This window comes from Syngnathus typhle, linkage group LG1, assembly GCF_033458585.1.
Source record: "Syngnathus typhle isolate RoL2023-S1 ecotype Sweden linkage group LG1, RoL_Styp_1.0, whole genome shotgun sequence".
Classification (NCBI taxonomy): domain Eukaryota; kingdom Metazoa; phylum Chordata; class Actinopteri; order Syngnathiformes; family Syngnathidae; genus Syngnathus; species Syngnathus typhle.
The window spans coordinates 24,136,094-24,147,899 of record NC_083738.1 but is presented as its reverse complement, the minus strand read 5'-3'; the positions used below and the strand labels follow the sequence as shown (position 1 = coordinate 24,147,899).

Below are 11,806 nucleotides of genomic sequence, written 5' to 3'. Positions count from 1 at the left end.
TTTGGCACAGTATCTTCAAAATGTTTTTTTATAATCTTTTGATAAAATAGAGTTGAAAATTTGCAGTGTGTTCCCCAGCCCTGACGTAAACCATTCAGGTCCAAAGTACTCTAACAGTCTGTCTTGTGTCCCGCCCTCACAGTTTGGAGAACAACGGAAGCTCATCAGGCCACAAAAATGATTTAAACACACACAGCAAAATAATGTCAAACTATTTTGTTTAATTCTACAGCAATGCAAATAAGCGCATTCATTTTTACATGCGTGCAATAAACTTGTGGAGGGCCTAAAAAAACCTAAATTCAAATAACTAAACAAAAAAACTATAGAGATGCTGCACTTCATATTTTGTTCTTCCCGCTTGTGGAGGACGGCAATATCATTTTCTCCAGAAGATTCATCATGCGCTCTTGCATCTGCATACACTGGACCTGGAGCAGATTCTGCTGATGCAGGGCTCGGCGGACCTCCCTGCACGTTTCCTCAATGGCTTGGTTAGAGCGCTTTTGTTGCCGCAGCATGGCCTGCATTATCTGCAGCTTCCTCCGCTTTAGGAAATTCTGTCTTTTTGTTTTCTTTTGCTTGCTAGACACTGGATGGGAGCTGAAGAGAAGATAAAAAGACAATCAAGCAAAAAAAAGAAAAATCTCATTCTCTCGCTCTTTCTCTACATCACAGTGATTACCTGGAGCCTTGCGTGTGCTCACTGTCAGAGTTCCAAGAGTCCAGTTCCTGCTTGATCTCCATTTCATCTGAAGAGCCTGTATATTCGGGCAGGAAGCCCATCACCTCCTGCTCCGGCTGGGCTAAGGGGTTGTCGCCACCTTGGGAGGAATTACCAGCACTCGTCGAGGCCTGGGACTCATCCCGGGACTCACCTTGAGACTCGGCCCAGTTACCTTGTCCGACCTCCACAGGCTTGGATAGAATCTTCTCGATAGCTTTGTAATACGGCCAGTCGGGGGTCTCGCCGCTTTCCGTGGCGTTGGATTTAAGTCGCCTGTTTGAAAAAATAAAAGAAAGAAAAATGAGCAACACTTTTTGTGGCATGATGGCGAAGTTTGAGGTTGACTGGCCTGTATTGGAAGGACATATTTGTGATCTTCATCTTAATCTCCTCTTTGAAGCGTTGCTCGCCCGTCAGCTGGAAAAACCGCTGCGACATCCTCTCGTAAACCTTTGCGTTCCTCTTGCTAGTTTTCAGCTCACTGTGGTTCTCCTCCCAAATGTAGAGCAGGGCCTTCATTTCACCGTCAGTCCAGTTGGGGGCCCGCCGGTGCTTCTCGCCCTGAGGATGAGTAATTAAATAGGCAAAGTCATCTCCCGCTGCCATTTTTCCCCGCAAAAAGCTCTTTGCTTTGAAAGGCTTTTACGGTTCTGTGTGGTGCAATGGGAGCTTGCGAAGGTGAGAAGGGAAGCACACGCTAAGGCCTGATTTTGCACCTCCCCCCTCCAGGACAGACTGAAAGAGCACTCAAAATGGGGCCTAAAGCAGGAGAGGAATCCGGTTAAAAGCTTTTAGTGCTCGATGATGTCACAGTTGCCCTGGCGACGGCCTAAGGAGGCCTTTCTTTTTCACCCTAACCACTCCCACTCCCCCCACCCGCGCCACTCTTCTTCCTGCGGCTGCTGCTGCATTGGGCTGGGACATAAAAAGCTTTTAGCTGAAAGGCAGCAGTGTGAGCGGACGCCATTGCTGAAATGCAAAGAGCGGGGGAGGGGCAGAATGAGGGCAGACTGCTTTTTGTTTCTTTGACGACTGGGCAGCCCAGAATGCGCTTCCTTTAAAAGCTTTTGTCGGATCATCTCGTTCCCTGCAGGGGTGTGACTCGCAAATCGGGGTCCACCGAATAATCACCTCGTGTCATTTTCACAAAGTGGATACATATGGGGACTGACGCCCCAATAAAACGAAAGCAATTACTCCTTCCTTATTTTTAGGCCAATTAAAAGCTTCGAGACGATTGTGACATCACATGAATCTGATTTCGCTGCACAGATGAAGTTGATTTTTAGATTAGAGCGTACATTGGTATTGTTGAAATTTACCTTTTAAATTGTGACAAGTCCACGGACCAATTCATAAATCAGTATGCAAAAATAAGGCCAAGAAAAATGACAATTGATGGCATACCGTTTTAACAGAAACAAAAAAAGGGTGATCCAATTGCAACTGGCTAACTTTTCTTTCTTTTCTTTTTCAGGGTTTAAAACGGAAGTAATCCAGACTGTTAATCCAAGGGATAGACTAATCTACAGATCAACCAGTCCGGCGCAACTCAGGTCCTCAGTAATGCACTGTTAGTTTTATTTGAGAACATTTGTGTGTTTGTATGCTACAGTAAAAATGATTTAGGGATTTTAACTTTTTAAACGCTTTTATTCCTTTTAAAAATAGAGCAAATTCAGTGGAAAAAGTTTTTATTTGCGTATTCTATTATGAATTTACTTAGATTAATTTAAAGGATATTTTGATACAATTTAAAAAACAAATCAAAGCTGTGATTTTTTTGTCAATTCTTCAAATGTATATTTAATATTGTAAATGTAAAAAAAAAGTAGTTTATCAAAAAAATAGACATTTTTGGAAGGAAGTTCTGGTCTACAATAACACAAACGGAGGGAAAAAAAACAAACTTTAATGCAAATTTGCGCACATATATAACATACATACAAGGTGCATACATCCATACATAAAATATAAATGCTTTTAATAGTTACATATACAATTTTATATTAAAAATGACAATTAAAAACAACAAAAAGAATGCATAAATAACTAAAACATGTCTAGATGTACCTCAAATAACATAAATAAGAATTAAGTCATTGCAAAATCCAAATACAAACACGTCAGCTGATAGTTTATACAGTAATGTCAGAAGTAACAAATGAATAAAATGAAATGTAGTTGTCCAGAAGTAACTCTAGAGGTCAGCAAACGTCCATGCTCAATTTTTGACAGAAGTCTCACAGTTTGAAGTAATTGAACACTGACTGACTTGTACTGGATGTGCACAGTGGTATCAAAACGCAATTTTGCAGGTCATGCATGTTGTTATTGTTTTTTTTTTTTGTCGCTGTTCCTTTAAGACAGGGGTGGGGTGAAAACCTCAGAGCACCATTGTGAATACACGGGAAAATGAAAAATGTTACCTAACATGAGAAACGAGAACAATTATTACGAATTGAAGTAGACTCGAGTTTGTTCAAAGTAAATTGTTTTAAATAGCTGTTGTTTTGACGCTTACATGAAATCAGCATTTTACAGACTGAAACGTTAAAAGAACTCAACTTTACTGTTTTCCATGTAAAGTGTTTGGAAAAATGCAAAGACAACATTGATAAAAAATATACCCGAAAATAACGGTGGGGGAAAAAAAAAATGGAAAAAAGATCAAATGTTTTGAAAACCTACGAGTATCGCATTCTAAGATTTTTTATTTTTTATTTTTTTAGATCTTGTTTACATGGGATGGATGGATTACAGACATTTTTGTTTTGTTCACTACTTTACATGACATCATCCTTTTTGGAGCCTAAAAACAACAATTACCAGTTTCCATGGAAACGTGTACCATGAATCAAACATTCAGAGCACTGCTTTTGAGGCCGACGTTTAACGCTTGACAAACTGGTGAAAAAGATCATCTTGTTGATTCTACTCTGAGGTTTGAAAGGCGGGCGGGCCAGATGAGAAGCTAGGTCACCCCCACCCCTGCTTGAAGGTAAAAATCCAGACCTCACCTATAAATGACGGATGAATTCGTTTTCACGATTGGCTCAATCTCTGGGAAGACATTCGTCCTCGGTGATGCCCTGAGCCTTCAGCTCCTCCAGAACGTTGTCCAGGTGGCCCGGGTCGGGGTAGCCGTGGCCCGTCAGGTTGGAGCCGAACTCCGTCTTGTGGTGCACCTCGTTCCAGATGACCGTGTCCGACTCGCCGGTGGTGCTGGACGTACCCACCGAGAATATGAGGCGGCGGTCCCACGCCACCAGGAGCAGCCTCAGAACCTGAACAAGTAAGATTTCCTCAAAGTGTGCTCCCTCCAGTGGCATCAGAAAAATCTGCCTCACGGCTACAGTCCCCCCCACCCCCTCAGCCTTCGTCTAGGAATTCTTAACAATACCTTTCGGCCTTTGTCGCTGTCCGGGAGGTAGCAGTGTCTTGGGAAGCCACGGGCGGTGAAGGGTTTGCCGGGGTTTGGGTGCTCCAGGTCCTAAAGAGCAACACGTTCATGACCTCAAGCGAGGCAAAATCCGCACGGGACGACGCCCACAACGACGCCATGTCGGCGGCGCTACCTGAATGCCAGGAGGAATGTTGTAAATGATGCGGATGGTTTTGCAGTCAGGATGTCCGGGGAGCGAGTGGGGGATGACGTGGTACTCCATCTTGCCCGGAGGCTGGTTCCCGGTTTTGACGCCGTATATGGTTTTGCACGTGGGGCACTGCAAGCTGCCGTCCTTGTTGCCGTTGTTGTACATGGCCACCAGGCACTGCAGGTGGTACTGGTGGCCGCACTGCGCCAGGCGACCCACCGACTCTGCGCGGGAGATGCCGCCCACGCCCGGGCCTTTGTAGCCCGATGGACCCGATAGGACTTCCATGCAGATGGTGCAGTCCTGCACGGTTGCAAACACACTTCCGTGACTTGCTGTGCTTTTTTGCGTTTTCAAACTCCAAACATATTTGGGGACTAACAAATTACCTCTTCAGGGGGATTTCGAACTTTCTGAAGGTATCTCTTAACCACCTCCTCGGGGGTCCTACCTATGACAAGAAAATGGAGCGTGAGACAATTCGATGCGCTTCCTGAATGTGTGTTTTTTTTTGTTCTCTCTGTCAAGTTCCAGACCTTTGCGGGCCTGCTTCTTGGTGGTTTTGCGACAGCAGTGGCCCAGACCCGGTACGGGTTTGATGTCGCTCTTGCTGACAGGCGGTGGGTGAAGCACCAGCTTGGGAGGACGGGTCAGGCAGACGGGAAGACCCGCCGCACTCATGAGGATGCCGGTAATCCCTAAAAAGAGAACACGCAAAACAATTTACAGATTTTCATAATCATAACACCAATTAAACTACCGTACACATCCCTAAATTAAACAGTTGCCTATTTACATGAAAACGTTCAAACATTAGGATAACAAATTATTTTGAAATCTTGGGAAAAAAAACTCAGAACATTTCTAAAGACTGACAGCATAACTTATTCCAATGTTTCTCAGTGTGCTCACCGGCTAGGGCAGGGTGCACAGGGCTGGAACCGTTCAGGTTCTTGACGGGAACCGTCGGCACCCTGCAACACAAAGTAGACATCCGTTGATAGGTGACAGGTCACCCTTAAGGCGCTAAAATCCGATCAGTCTGTTGTGCGCGCAGCTGGCCGCAACATATGTCAAGTTCAATTCCACGTCAGCAGGTCAAGAAGCTTTTGAACTGTCCTGAATGTGAGCGGTTTAGATGAGTAAACCACTTTGGCGGTTTCAAAAAAAAATAAAAAATAATTCCTATCTTGCGTCATGAGCATAATATTGAGAGAGCTGGAAGGCATTGTTCATCCGAGGTTTGGCTACGTGGTTTGTCGCCATTTCATTTTACTCGTGAACTAGCATAGCGTTGCTTTCAAAGATTTGTGTCGGGACGTTAAAGCTGACGTGCATCCGAAATCCAAATAGTCAATCTAATGGCAAAACATTACACTGGTCAACAACACATTTTAATAAGAGATGATTTTGTGTCCCCCTTAAGGGGGTTTTAAGGCTGATTTCAAAATTGTGACTTTTTTTTATTCCAAATGCATCATGTTTTTGAGATTTGTTTGTTTTCAATTTGACCGATACAAACTGGCGCAATATGCATTTTATCAAACGTTACAGAAAGAAATCCACCAACACATCATTAATAAATACTAATATGCATATATTACATTTTACATTATTATTATATTATCACTATTATGAAAACATGATGTGTTAAGAAAAAAAAATGACAGCAGAAAATTTAGCATCTCTGATTTAAAAAAAAAAAATCTGTACAAAATGTCGACCTGTGTTATTTTACAACGTTAATTTTTTAAAAATAAACAGTCCGTTCAATACTTACGGCCATCCACTTTTGATCACAGTCATCTTCGAGAATATTTCGATAATCCAGATGGCGGGGCAATAAAGTGCTCCTGCTCCGACGGTTGAGCCGAACGGCAACGTGATTTGTGGCGCCTCGCCTCGCTCTTTTATAGCGCTAATCCGCCTTTTCCCATCTGCTGACTTAACTCGAGTTGTAGGGCATTCAGTCGTCACATTACGGATTACCACTGAGGCCATAAGGAACTAATTTCTCCATCATGGGGCTCCCATCTTTCCTTCTGCAAACCTTCACACAATTTGGCTAATCCAAAATTGTATTGTGGTATTTTAGATTTTGTGGAAGCTGAAATATTTTTCCCCCTCAAGAATAGTACTTTTTTTTATTTAAAGATTTTATTTGATTGAATTAGTATAATTTTATTTATTCACATTATTGCACTCCCCTTTTTATACTAATATATATTTATTTGTATTTGGATGATTGCATATTTGATTCTGCGAAAGAGGAAACAAAACCTTTCGTTATTTTTCCACTGTTGTGGTTACCCGAGCTCAGTAATACAAACCACTTGCAGTTTTCTGCAAATCTTGTCCTTATTAAGCCAGAAACAGAAAATCCTCTCAGGGTACGTACAGATAAATATCAAACATCAGGTTTTTGCACTATCTGTTCTGGTCAACGTGATTACACTTCCGGCGGCTATATTGGTTTGTTTACCAACAAGCAAGCAGAAGCAAGCAGAAGCATGTCAGCAAGTCACGTTTTTTGGATTGCGGCTAATCTCCCGGCATTAGGCCAGCTTCCATCTGGGACTAGGAAACTTTTGCACATGAGCAACTATATATATATATATATATATATATATATATATATATATATATATATATATATATATATATATATATATATATATATATATATATATATATATATATATATATATATATATATATATATATATATATATATATATATATATATATATATATATATATATATATATATTCGAGAATATTTCGATAATCCAGATGGAGGGGCAATAAAGTGCTCCTGCTCCGGCGGTTGAGCCGAACGGCAACGTGATAATATATATATATATATATATATGCAGATATGGAGATAGCCCGTGACTACCCTAGCCCTGAGTTTTTCTTACATGTTCCCACAGGCAATAAAAAAAATTCAAAATCCTAGAAAAACAATTTTGTTGGAAAAAAAAAAAAAAGACGCAAATTTGGACTGTTTCTTAAATTTCTTAAATCCCGCAAAAACACGGTCCTAAATGTCTAGTCCTAGTAAAATGGCCACTACATGCACTGTTGTGGCTTGGTCCATCATAATACTTGTAAACTGATGTAAAAAATAGGGATTAAAATAGCACATACACACATCTACATTCACACATGTATCCTCCACCACCTAATCCCACTAACTAACAAATCAAGTGACCAAAATCTTGTAAGGGAATCCCAACACTGCTTGCCCTTGGCGCTGTTGCCCGAGATAATCAGTTAACAACAGGTGGTACTCTCTCTGGATTTTGATCAGAAGGGCTTTTGATTTTCTGACGTGAGTGCCAGCAGGCTCACCCATCTGCCGGAAGGACTCTCCCCTGAAAACGTGACCTTCATCCAATGTCCTGACTAATATGCAAGTGTGTCAAAACCGTGTCTACTCACCCTGAGGCGATGAGAGCGCGGGACTGAGCCATGGCGAGACGCTGCAGCGCCGGTCGGCTCAGCCCCGCCAGGCTGGACCGCGGCGGCAGAGTTGTAGTCAGCGGGCCCAGCACGCGGGCGGAAGGTGAGGGCGCGCCGGCCGAGGCGAGAGGCGGGCCCGGAGCGGGCGCCGCAGAAGTCGAACAGGGTGGCGAGGCGGAAGGGTGAGGCTGGGTGGACAGTGAGGGCGGCGGCGGTGGGGGGAGCGATGGGGGTGGCGGGCGGCCGGAGTTCAGTGACAGGGCGGTGGTGGCCGAGCTGAGAAGGGAGAGCGAGTGTGCGAAGCCGCCGCTCGTACCTGTACTCGCCATAGCGAGACCGCCGCCCGTCGCCCCGACTACGGACGTCCTATGAGGGGAGAACGACCGTGAGATGGAGGGCAGTCGTGGTAGGGTGAGTGACCAGGCCCCTCCAGGGATCAAATGACTGCTAAGTTTGGGACTAGGCGGTTTAGTCTGAGGTGGTCTCCGACCCAGAGTTTGAGCGTTGGACACAGTGCCCACCTTGACACTGAGCAGCAGCATGCACTGCTGGCAGGCGCAGGGCGCTCCCAGAGAGGTGATAGCTGAAGCGGGGAGTGCCCCGCTGGGGTACGCGCTACCATTGCCTCCCCCCGCACCGCCCATTCTGATTCCCGCACCCCCTGCGGTAATGTCCGTAAATCCTCCGGGGTGTGGAGCGGACGCGGGTGCCCACGCGTGCTGGGATTTGGGCAGGGGGCCTGACACCAAGGGGTACGCCAAATCGGCGCGTCGCTGAATGCGACGGCATCGCCGCGTCTGCCCGTTGATTTGGGTCATGCTCCCAAAGTCGATAAGGTAGCAGAAACCCAGCGGTGACAGGTCCAGCCAGGGCTGCTGGCGGTCCCGCGCCGCCTGGATGGCGATGCCCACCTCCGTGTCATACGGTGTCCAACTGCCCACGTCGTTCTCCCACTCCCACAGCCAGCCCTGGCCGGGCGCTGAGGTGGGCTCATAGAAGCCACGCCGGACCGCTCGAAGGGTGCCTGTGAATTGGCAAAAGTGGCCGCATCAATAATCAAAGTAGGGACGGTCCATACTACATTTTTCGCTTTGTTTTCAACATCAACGATGGAAAGTAACGTGTGCCGCAAATTGCCAGGTTGAATTCCCACCTGCAATCTATGTCACTCCCATTTAAATGTGGGATGGCAAATGCCTTTTGATGCAGTATATGTAACAGGTCACTCGGTCTATATGTTAGGAGAAAAAATATACGGCACGCTATTCGTATTGCAGGGAAGCACTGTTCTACCTCGGAAGGTGGAAAATGCGAGGCTTGATTTCTTCCACCATTCAGCGTCGCTGCCGTTTCACAGAAAAGCGCTGGCTTTTAGTGAAAGCGGCTCATACACTCGAGCCTATCCCTGCCGACATCAGGTGAAAGGCAGACTACACCCTGAACTGGTCGCTAGCAGGGCACATGCATGCCCATCCTAAATATTCCCCCTGAGTCAACAAGTTGCATTGATGCATTTTGACGTTGTCATTATTTCTTGGGCGTGTTGGCTTTGTATGTGCACCGCGTCCCATTACTTTCGGACAAGTTGCACAATGCACATGCACGAGTGCAAAAACAAGACGTCATTTTTGCGCCAGAAGAAAGAAAGATGCTTCCGGAACGGGCCGCTCACCCACCCGTGTCCTGGCGGAACTGGTGCATGGACTGCAGGTCGATGATGTAGGGCGAGAGGCGAGAGTCCACCTGGCCGAGGACCACGCTAGCGCAGCGCGGGTCGCTACGGATGACCGCCTCGATGTGGTGACATACCGCCGGGCTGTAGGGCCGCCAGCGGCCGTGCTCATTCAGCCATTCCCACACGACCGCGGCGGACGCGAGTAACATCCTACTCGGTGTCGTCCCGACACATCAACGACGACGACAGCAGCAGCAGCAGCAGCATCGCGACAGCACGCCAACGTCCATCTTGTAGTGTTGACGTTTTGTGTGTGCGCGTTATTTGCAACATAATCGGCACAGATGCAAATCGTACCTGCCGTGTTTGTAGTTCCGGGTGTGCAGCAGCAACTGGTCGACCCCCCCCCCAACCGACACCGACCAGGCCGTAAAAAAAAAAGAAGAAGAAATCACTCTAAAGGCAAAATAATAATGACGTGGTTGAATTAAAACAAATAACCATATCAGGGAAATTAAACCCAAAATAAAGTTGACAGCTAAGTCTACTGACAGTGAATGAAAATAGAAATCGTTATTTCTGTAATTCTTAGTTATTCTGTAATTATTAGAGATCGTTTTTTCTGCAATTCATCGCAATTATTTTCATACCAGTTTCAAAATTACGACATAAAATGTGGAGATGCCGGGGATTGAACCCGGGACCTCATACATGCGAAGCATGCGCTCTACCACTGAGCTACATCCCCACCATGCGGACAAGGTGACAGAACTGTATTTTTATTCATCACCTACTGCCAGTGCACGAACTAACGTTATTGTATCGGCTTGCCGCTGTTTTATTATAGATTAATGTCATAACATGATATCTGCCATGATCTTTTGATCATAACTACAGCAGCTATTGGTCAAATTGGAGCTTTAGTGGTGTGTATTCATTATTCAAGTGACAAAGAATCAGGGCATTTATCAGGCCTATTGTCACTTTTGAGACATTATATTATTTCTAAAGTCATTGAGGACTTTTGGAGAAAAACCTAGCCCAAGTATGAAAGAGGAGTGTCTATTTCATTTATCTGTAGTTGGGTTAGGGTTAGGGTCAATTGAGACTTTTGGAGAAACTACCATTTTCTGAAACCCGTGTAAGGAAATACAAATTTTCCAAGGAATTTCTGGCTTCTCTGGAGAAACCCTAAATGTCTGAAGCTCATGTAGACATGCGAAGGAAGCGCGTATTTGACATGTTGCGTTTATTGACAATTGAACGGAAAACTAGCATCTCTGAGACTCTTGTGTTGTCTGCTAGTCATCCTGCTCAGACCACATCACACTCTTGGAGAACTGATTTAAATTGATAAAAACATCAGTCCCCCTCGATTCCTCATGTGTCTCACTCTCTCTCCTTGCCTTGACGCTCCACCCCTGTGGCTTGCCATCTTCACCATTCTGGCTCCCATCACTCGATCCACTACAATACTCTGCCTTTTGTCTGGGCTCCTCCTGAAAATCCTGCATTTCTTCTCCGTCTTCGTCAGAACTGCCATGGGGCCATAATTGAACTCCCAGGCGGTTCTCCAGGACAGCTGCCATCGTTCTGGCGCGGTCCCGGAGACCCCCTTCTCCATAGACAACACGCTGTAAAGTGTATTGTCCGTTGGTCTCCCTGTTCAACTTCTTGTAGAGGACGATGAGCAGTAGAAGCAGGATGACGAAGATGAAAAAAAGTAAGACGACAATCGCGGTAGCCATACCTGAAGCAAAGATGGAGGGACAATGGTTGCTGAGTTTCTTAAAAACATGTTGTAGCACCTTCTTGTCAAAACACATCAAAAAAAAAAAAAAAGCTAATTTTTGGCCTTATTTTAAATCGCAATCATAAGCCACATTACTGTTTCGTTGTCACACAGTATATATGTAGAGAGAAAATGATAGATAGGCCCGTCTGCGTGCACAGGAAGTGGGCAGACAGCATGCAGTTTTTGCTGATTTCCTGAAGCAATGGCAATTGAGAAGCATTAGACAGCTTGCAGAGCATGAACTATTGTAATAGTCCAACAAATGTCTTTCAAAAAAGTGACAATACTATAATTATTGTTAGTTAAAAACACAATGTTAAAATTAAGGCTAAAACATAATAATGGCAAAAAAGACTTACCCACGTCGTGAACGAGTGGTTCGTAGGAGAAAAAAATGTTAAGAGCAGCCGACTTGACTTGTTTCGAGTGCAACGTGATATTGAGGTGAAGCGGAAAATGCGAGCTCATTTGTAGGAGGGATGAGGTGGAGGAATAGCAAATACTGTACATACCATATAGAAAGAGGAAGACGTTTCCAAAATAGAACT

The 11,806-nt window shown here is 44.8% G+C and overlaps 3 protein-coding genes and 1 non-coding gene across 5 annotated transcripts; all 4 read right to left on the bottom strand.

The window, feature by feature from the left end:
- Positions 1-201: 201 nt before the first annotated feature.
- On the bottom strand, positions 202-1,702 carry msantd1 (Myb/SANT-like DNA-binding domain containing 1). 2 transcript variants are annotated; one of them, XM_061283902.1, is made up of 4 exons: positions 1,077-1,702; positions 900-1,000; positions 686-824; positions 202-603 (listed from the first exon to the last, which is right to left on the bottom strand). In XM_061283902.1, the coding sequence occupies exons 1-4, from the start codon at positions 1,331-1,333 to the stop codon at positions 342-344; spliced, it is 759 nt and encodes a 252-aa protein (XP_061139886.1). In that variant the 5' UTR covers positions 1,334-1,702; the 3' UTR covers positions 202-341. The 2 variants fall into 2 exon arrangements, with proteins under 2 accessions (XP_061139886.1, XP_061139878.1); XM_061283894.1 differs by having other exon boundaries at positions 686-1,000.
- A 917-nt stretch (positions 1,703-2,619) lies between these two features.
- dtx4a (deltex 4, E3 ubiquitin ligase a) lies at positions 2,620-9,860 on the bottom strand. The gene is made up of 8 exons (XM_061283363.1): positions 9,465-9,860; positions 7,768-8,812; positions 5,236-5,297; positions 4,860-5,021; positions 4,713-4,774; positions 4,306-4,626; positions 4,131-4,220; positions 2,620-4,014 (listed from the first exon to the last, which is right to left on the bottom strand). Exons 1-8 carry the CDS (start codon positions 9,670-9,672, stop codon positions 3,784-3,786), a joined length of 2,181 nt encoding a protein of 726 aa, XP_061139347.1. The 5' UTR covers positions 9,673-9,860; the 3' UTR covers positions 2,620-3,783.
- A 279-nt stretch (positions 9,861-10,139) lies between these two features.
- trnaa-cgc (transfer RNA alanine (anticodon CGC)) lies at positions 10,140-10,211 on the bottom strand. Its single transcript has one exon. It is a non-coding gene; the product is annotated as a tRNA-Ala (tRNA).
- A 486-nt stretch (positions 10,212-10,697) lies between these two features.
- si:ch211-119e14.1 (uncharacterized) lies at positions 10,698-11,775 on the bottom strand. The gene is made up of 2 exons (XM_061283397.1): positions 11,618-11,775; positions 10,698-11,213 (listed from the first exon to the last, which is right to left on the bottom strand). The coding sequence occupies exons 1-2, from the start codon at positions 11,766-11,768 to the stop codon at positions 10,765-10,767; spliced, it is 600 nt and encodes a 199-aa protein (XP_061139381.1). The 5' UTR covers positions 11,769-11,775; the 3' UTR covers positions 10,698-10,764.
- Positions 11,776-11,806: the final 31 nt, after the last annotated feature.

Bases quoted from the DNA above. Each gene is read 5' to 3' on its own strand.
- msantd1 (XM_061283894.1), bottom strand. From the start codon at position 1,333: ATGGCAGCGGGAGATGACTTTGCCTATTTAATTACTCATCCTCAGGGC. The intron at 1,001-1,076 runs GCCAGTCAACCT...TTTTTCAAACAG, and splicing joins AATATGTCCTTCCAATACAG to GCGACTTAAATCCAACGCCA. The intron at 604-685 runs GTAATCACTGTG...TCTTCTCTTCAG, and splicing joins GAGCACACGCAAGGCTCCAG to CTCCCATCCAGTGTCTAGCA.
- dtx4a (XM_061283363.1), bottom strand. From the start codon at position 9,672: ATGTTACTCGCGTCCGCCGCGGTCGTGTGGGAATGGCTGAATGAGCAC. The intron at 4,627-4,712 runs GTAATTTGTTAG...GCAACCGTGCAG, and splicing joins TTCGAAATCCCCCTGAAGAG to GACTGCACCATCTGCATGGA. The intron at 4,221-4,305 runs GTAGCGCCGCCG...GTTGCTCTTTAG, and splicing joins ACATTCCTCCTGGCATTCAG to GACCTGGAGCACCCAAACCC.
- si:ch211-119e14.1 (XM_061283397.1), bottom strand. From the start codon at position 11,768: ATGTACAGTATTTGCTATTCCTCCACCTCATCCCTCCTACAAATGAGC. The intron at 11,214-11,617 runs GTAAGTCTTTTT...TCTTTGCTTCAG, and splicing joins ACCACTCGTTCACGACGTGG to GTATGGCTACCGCGATTGTC.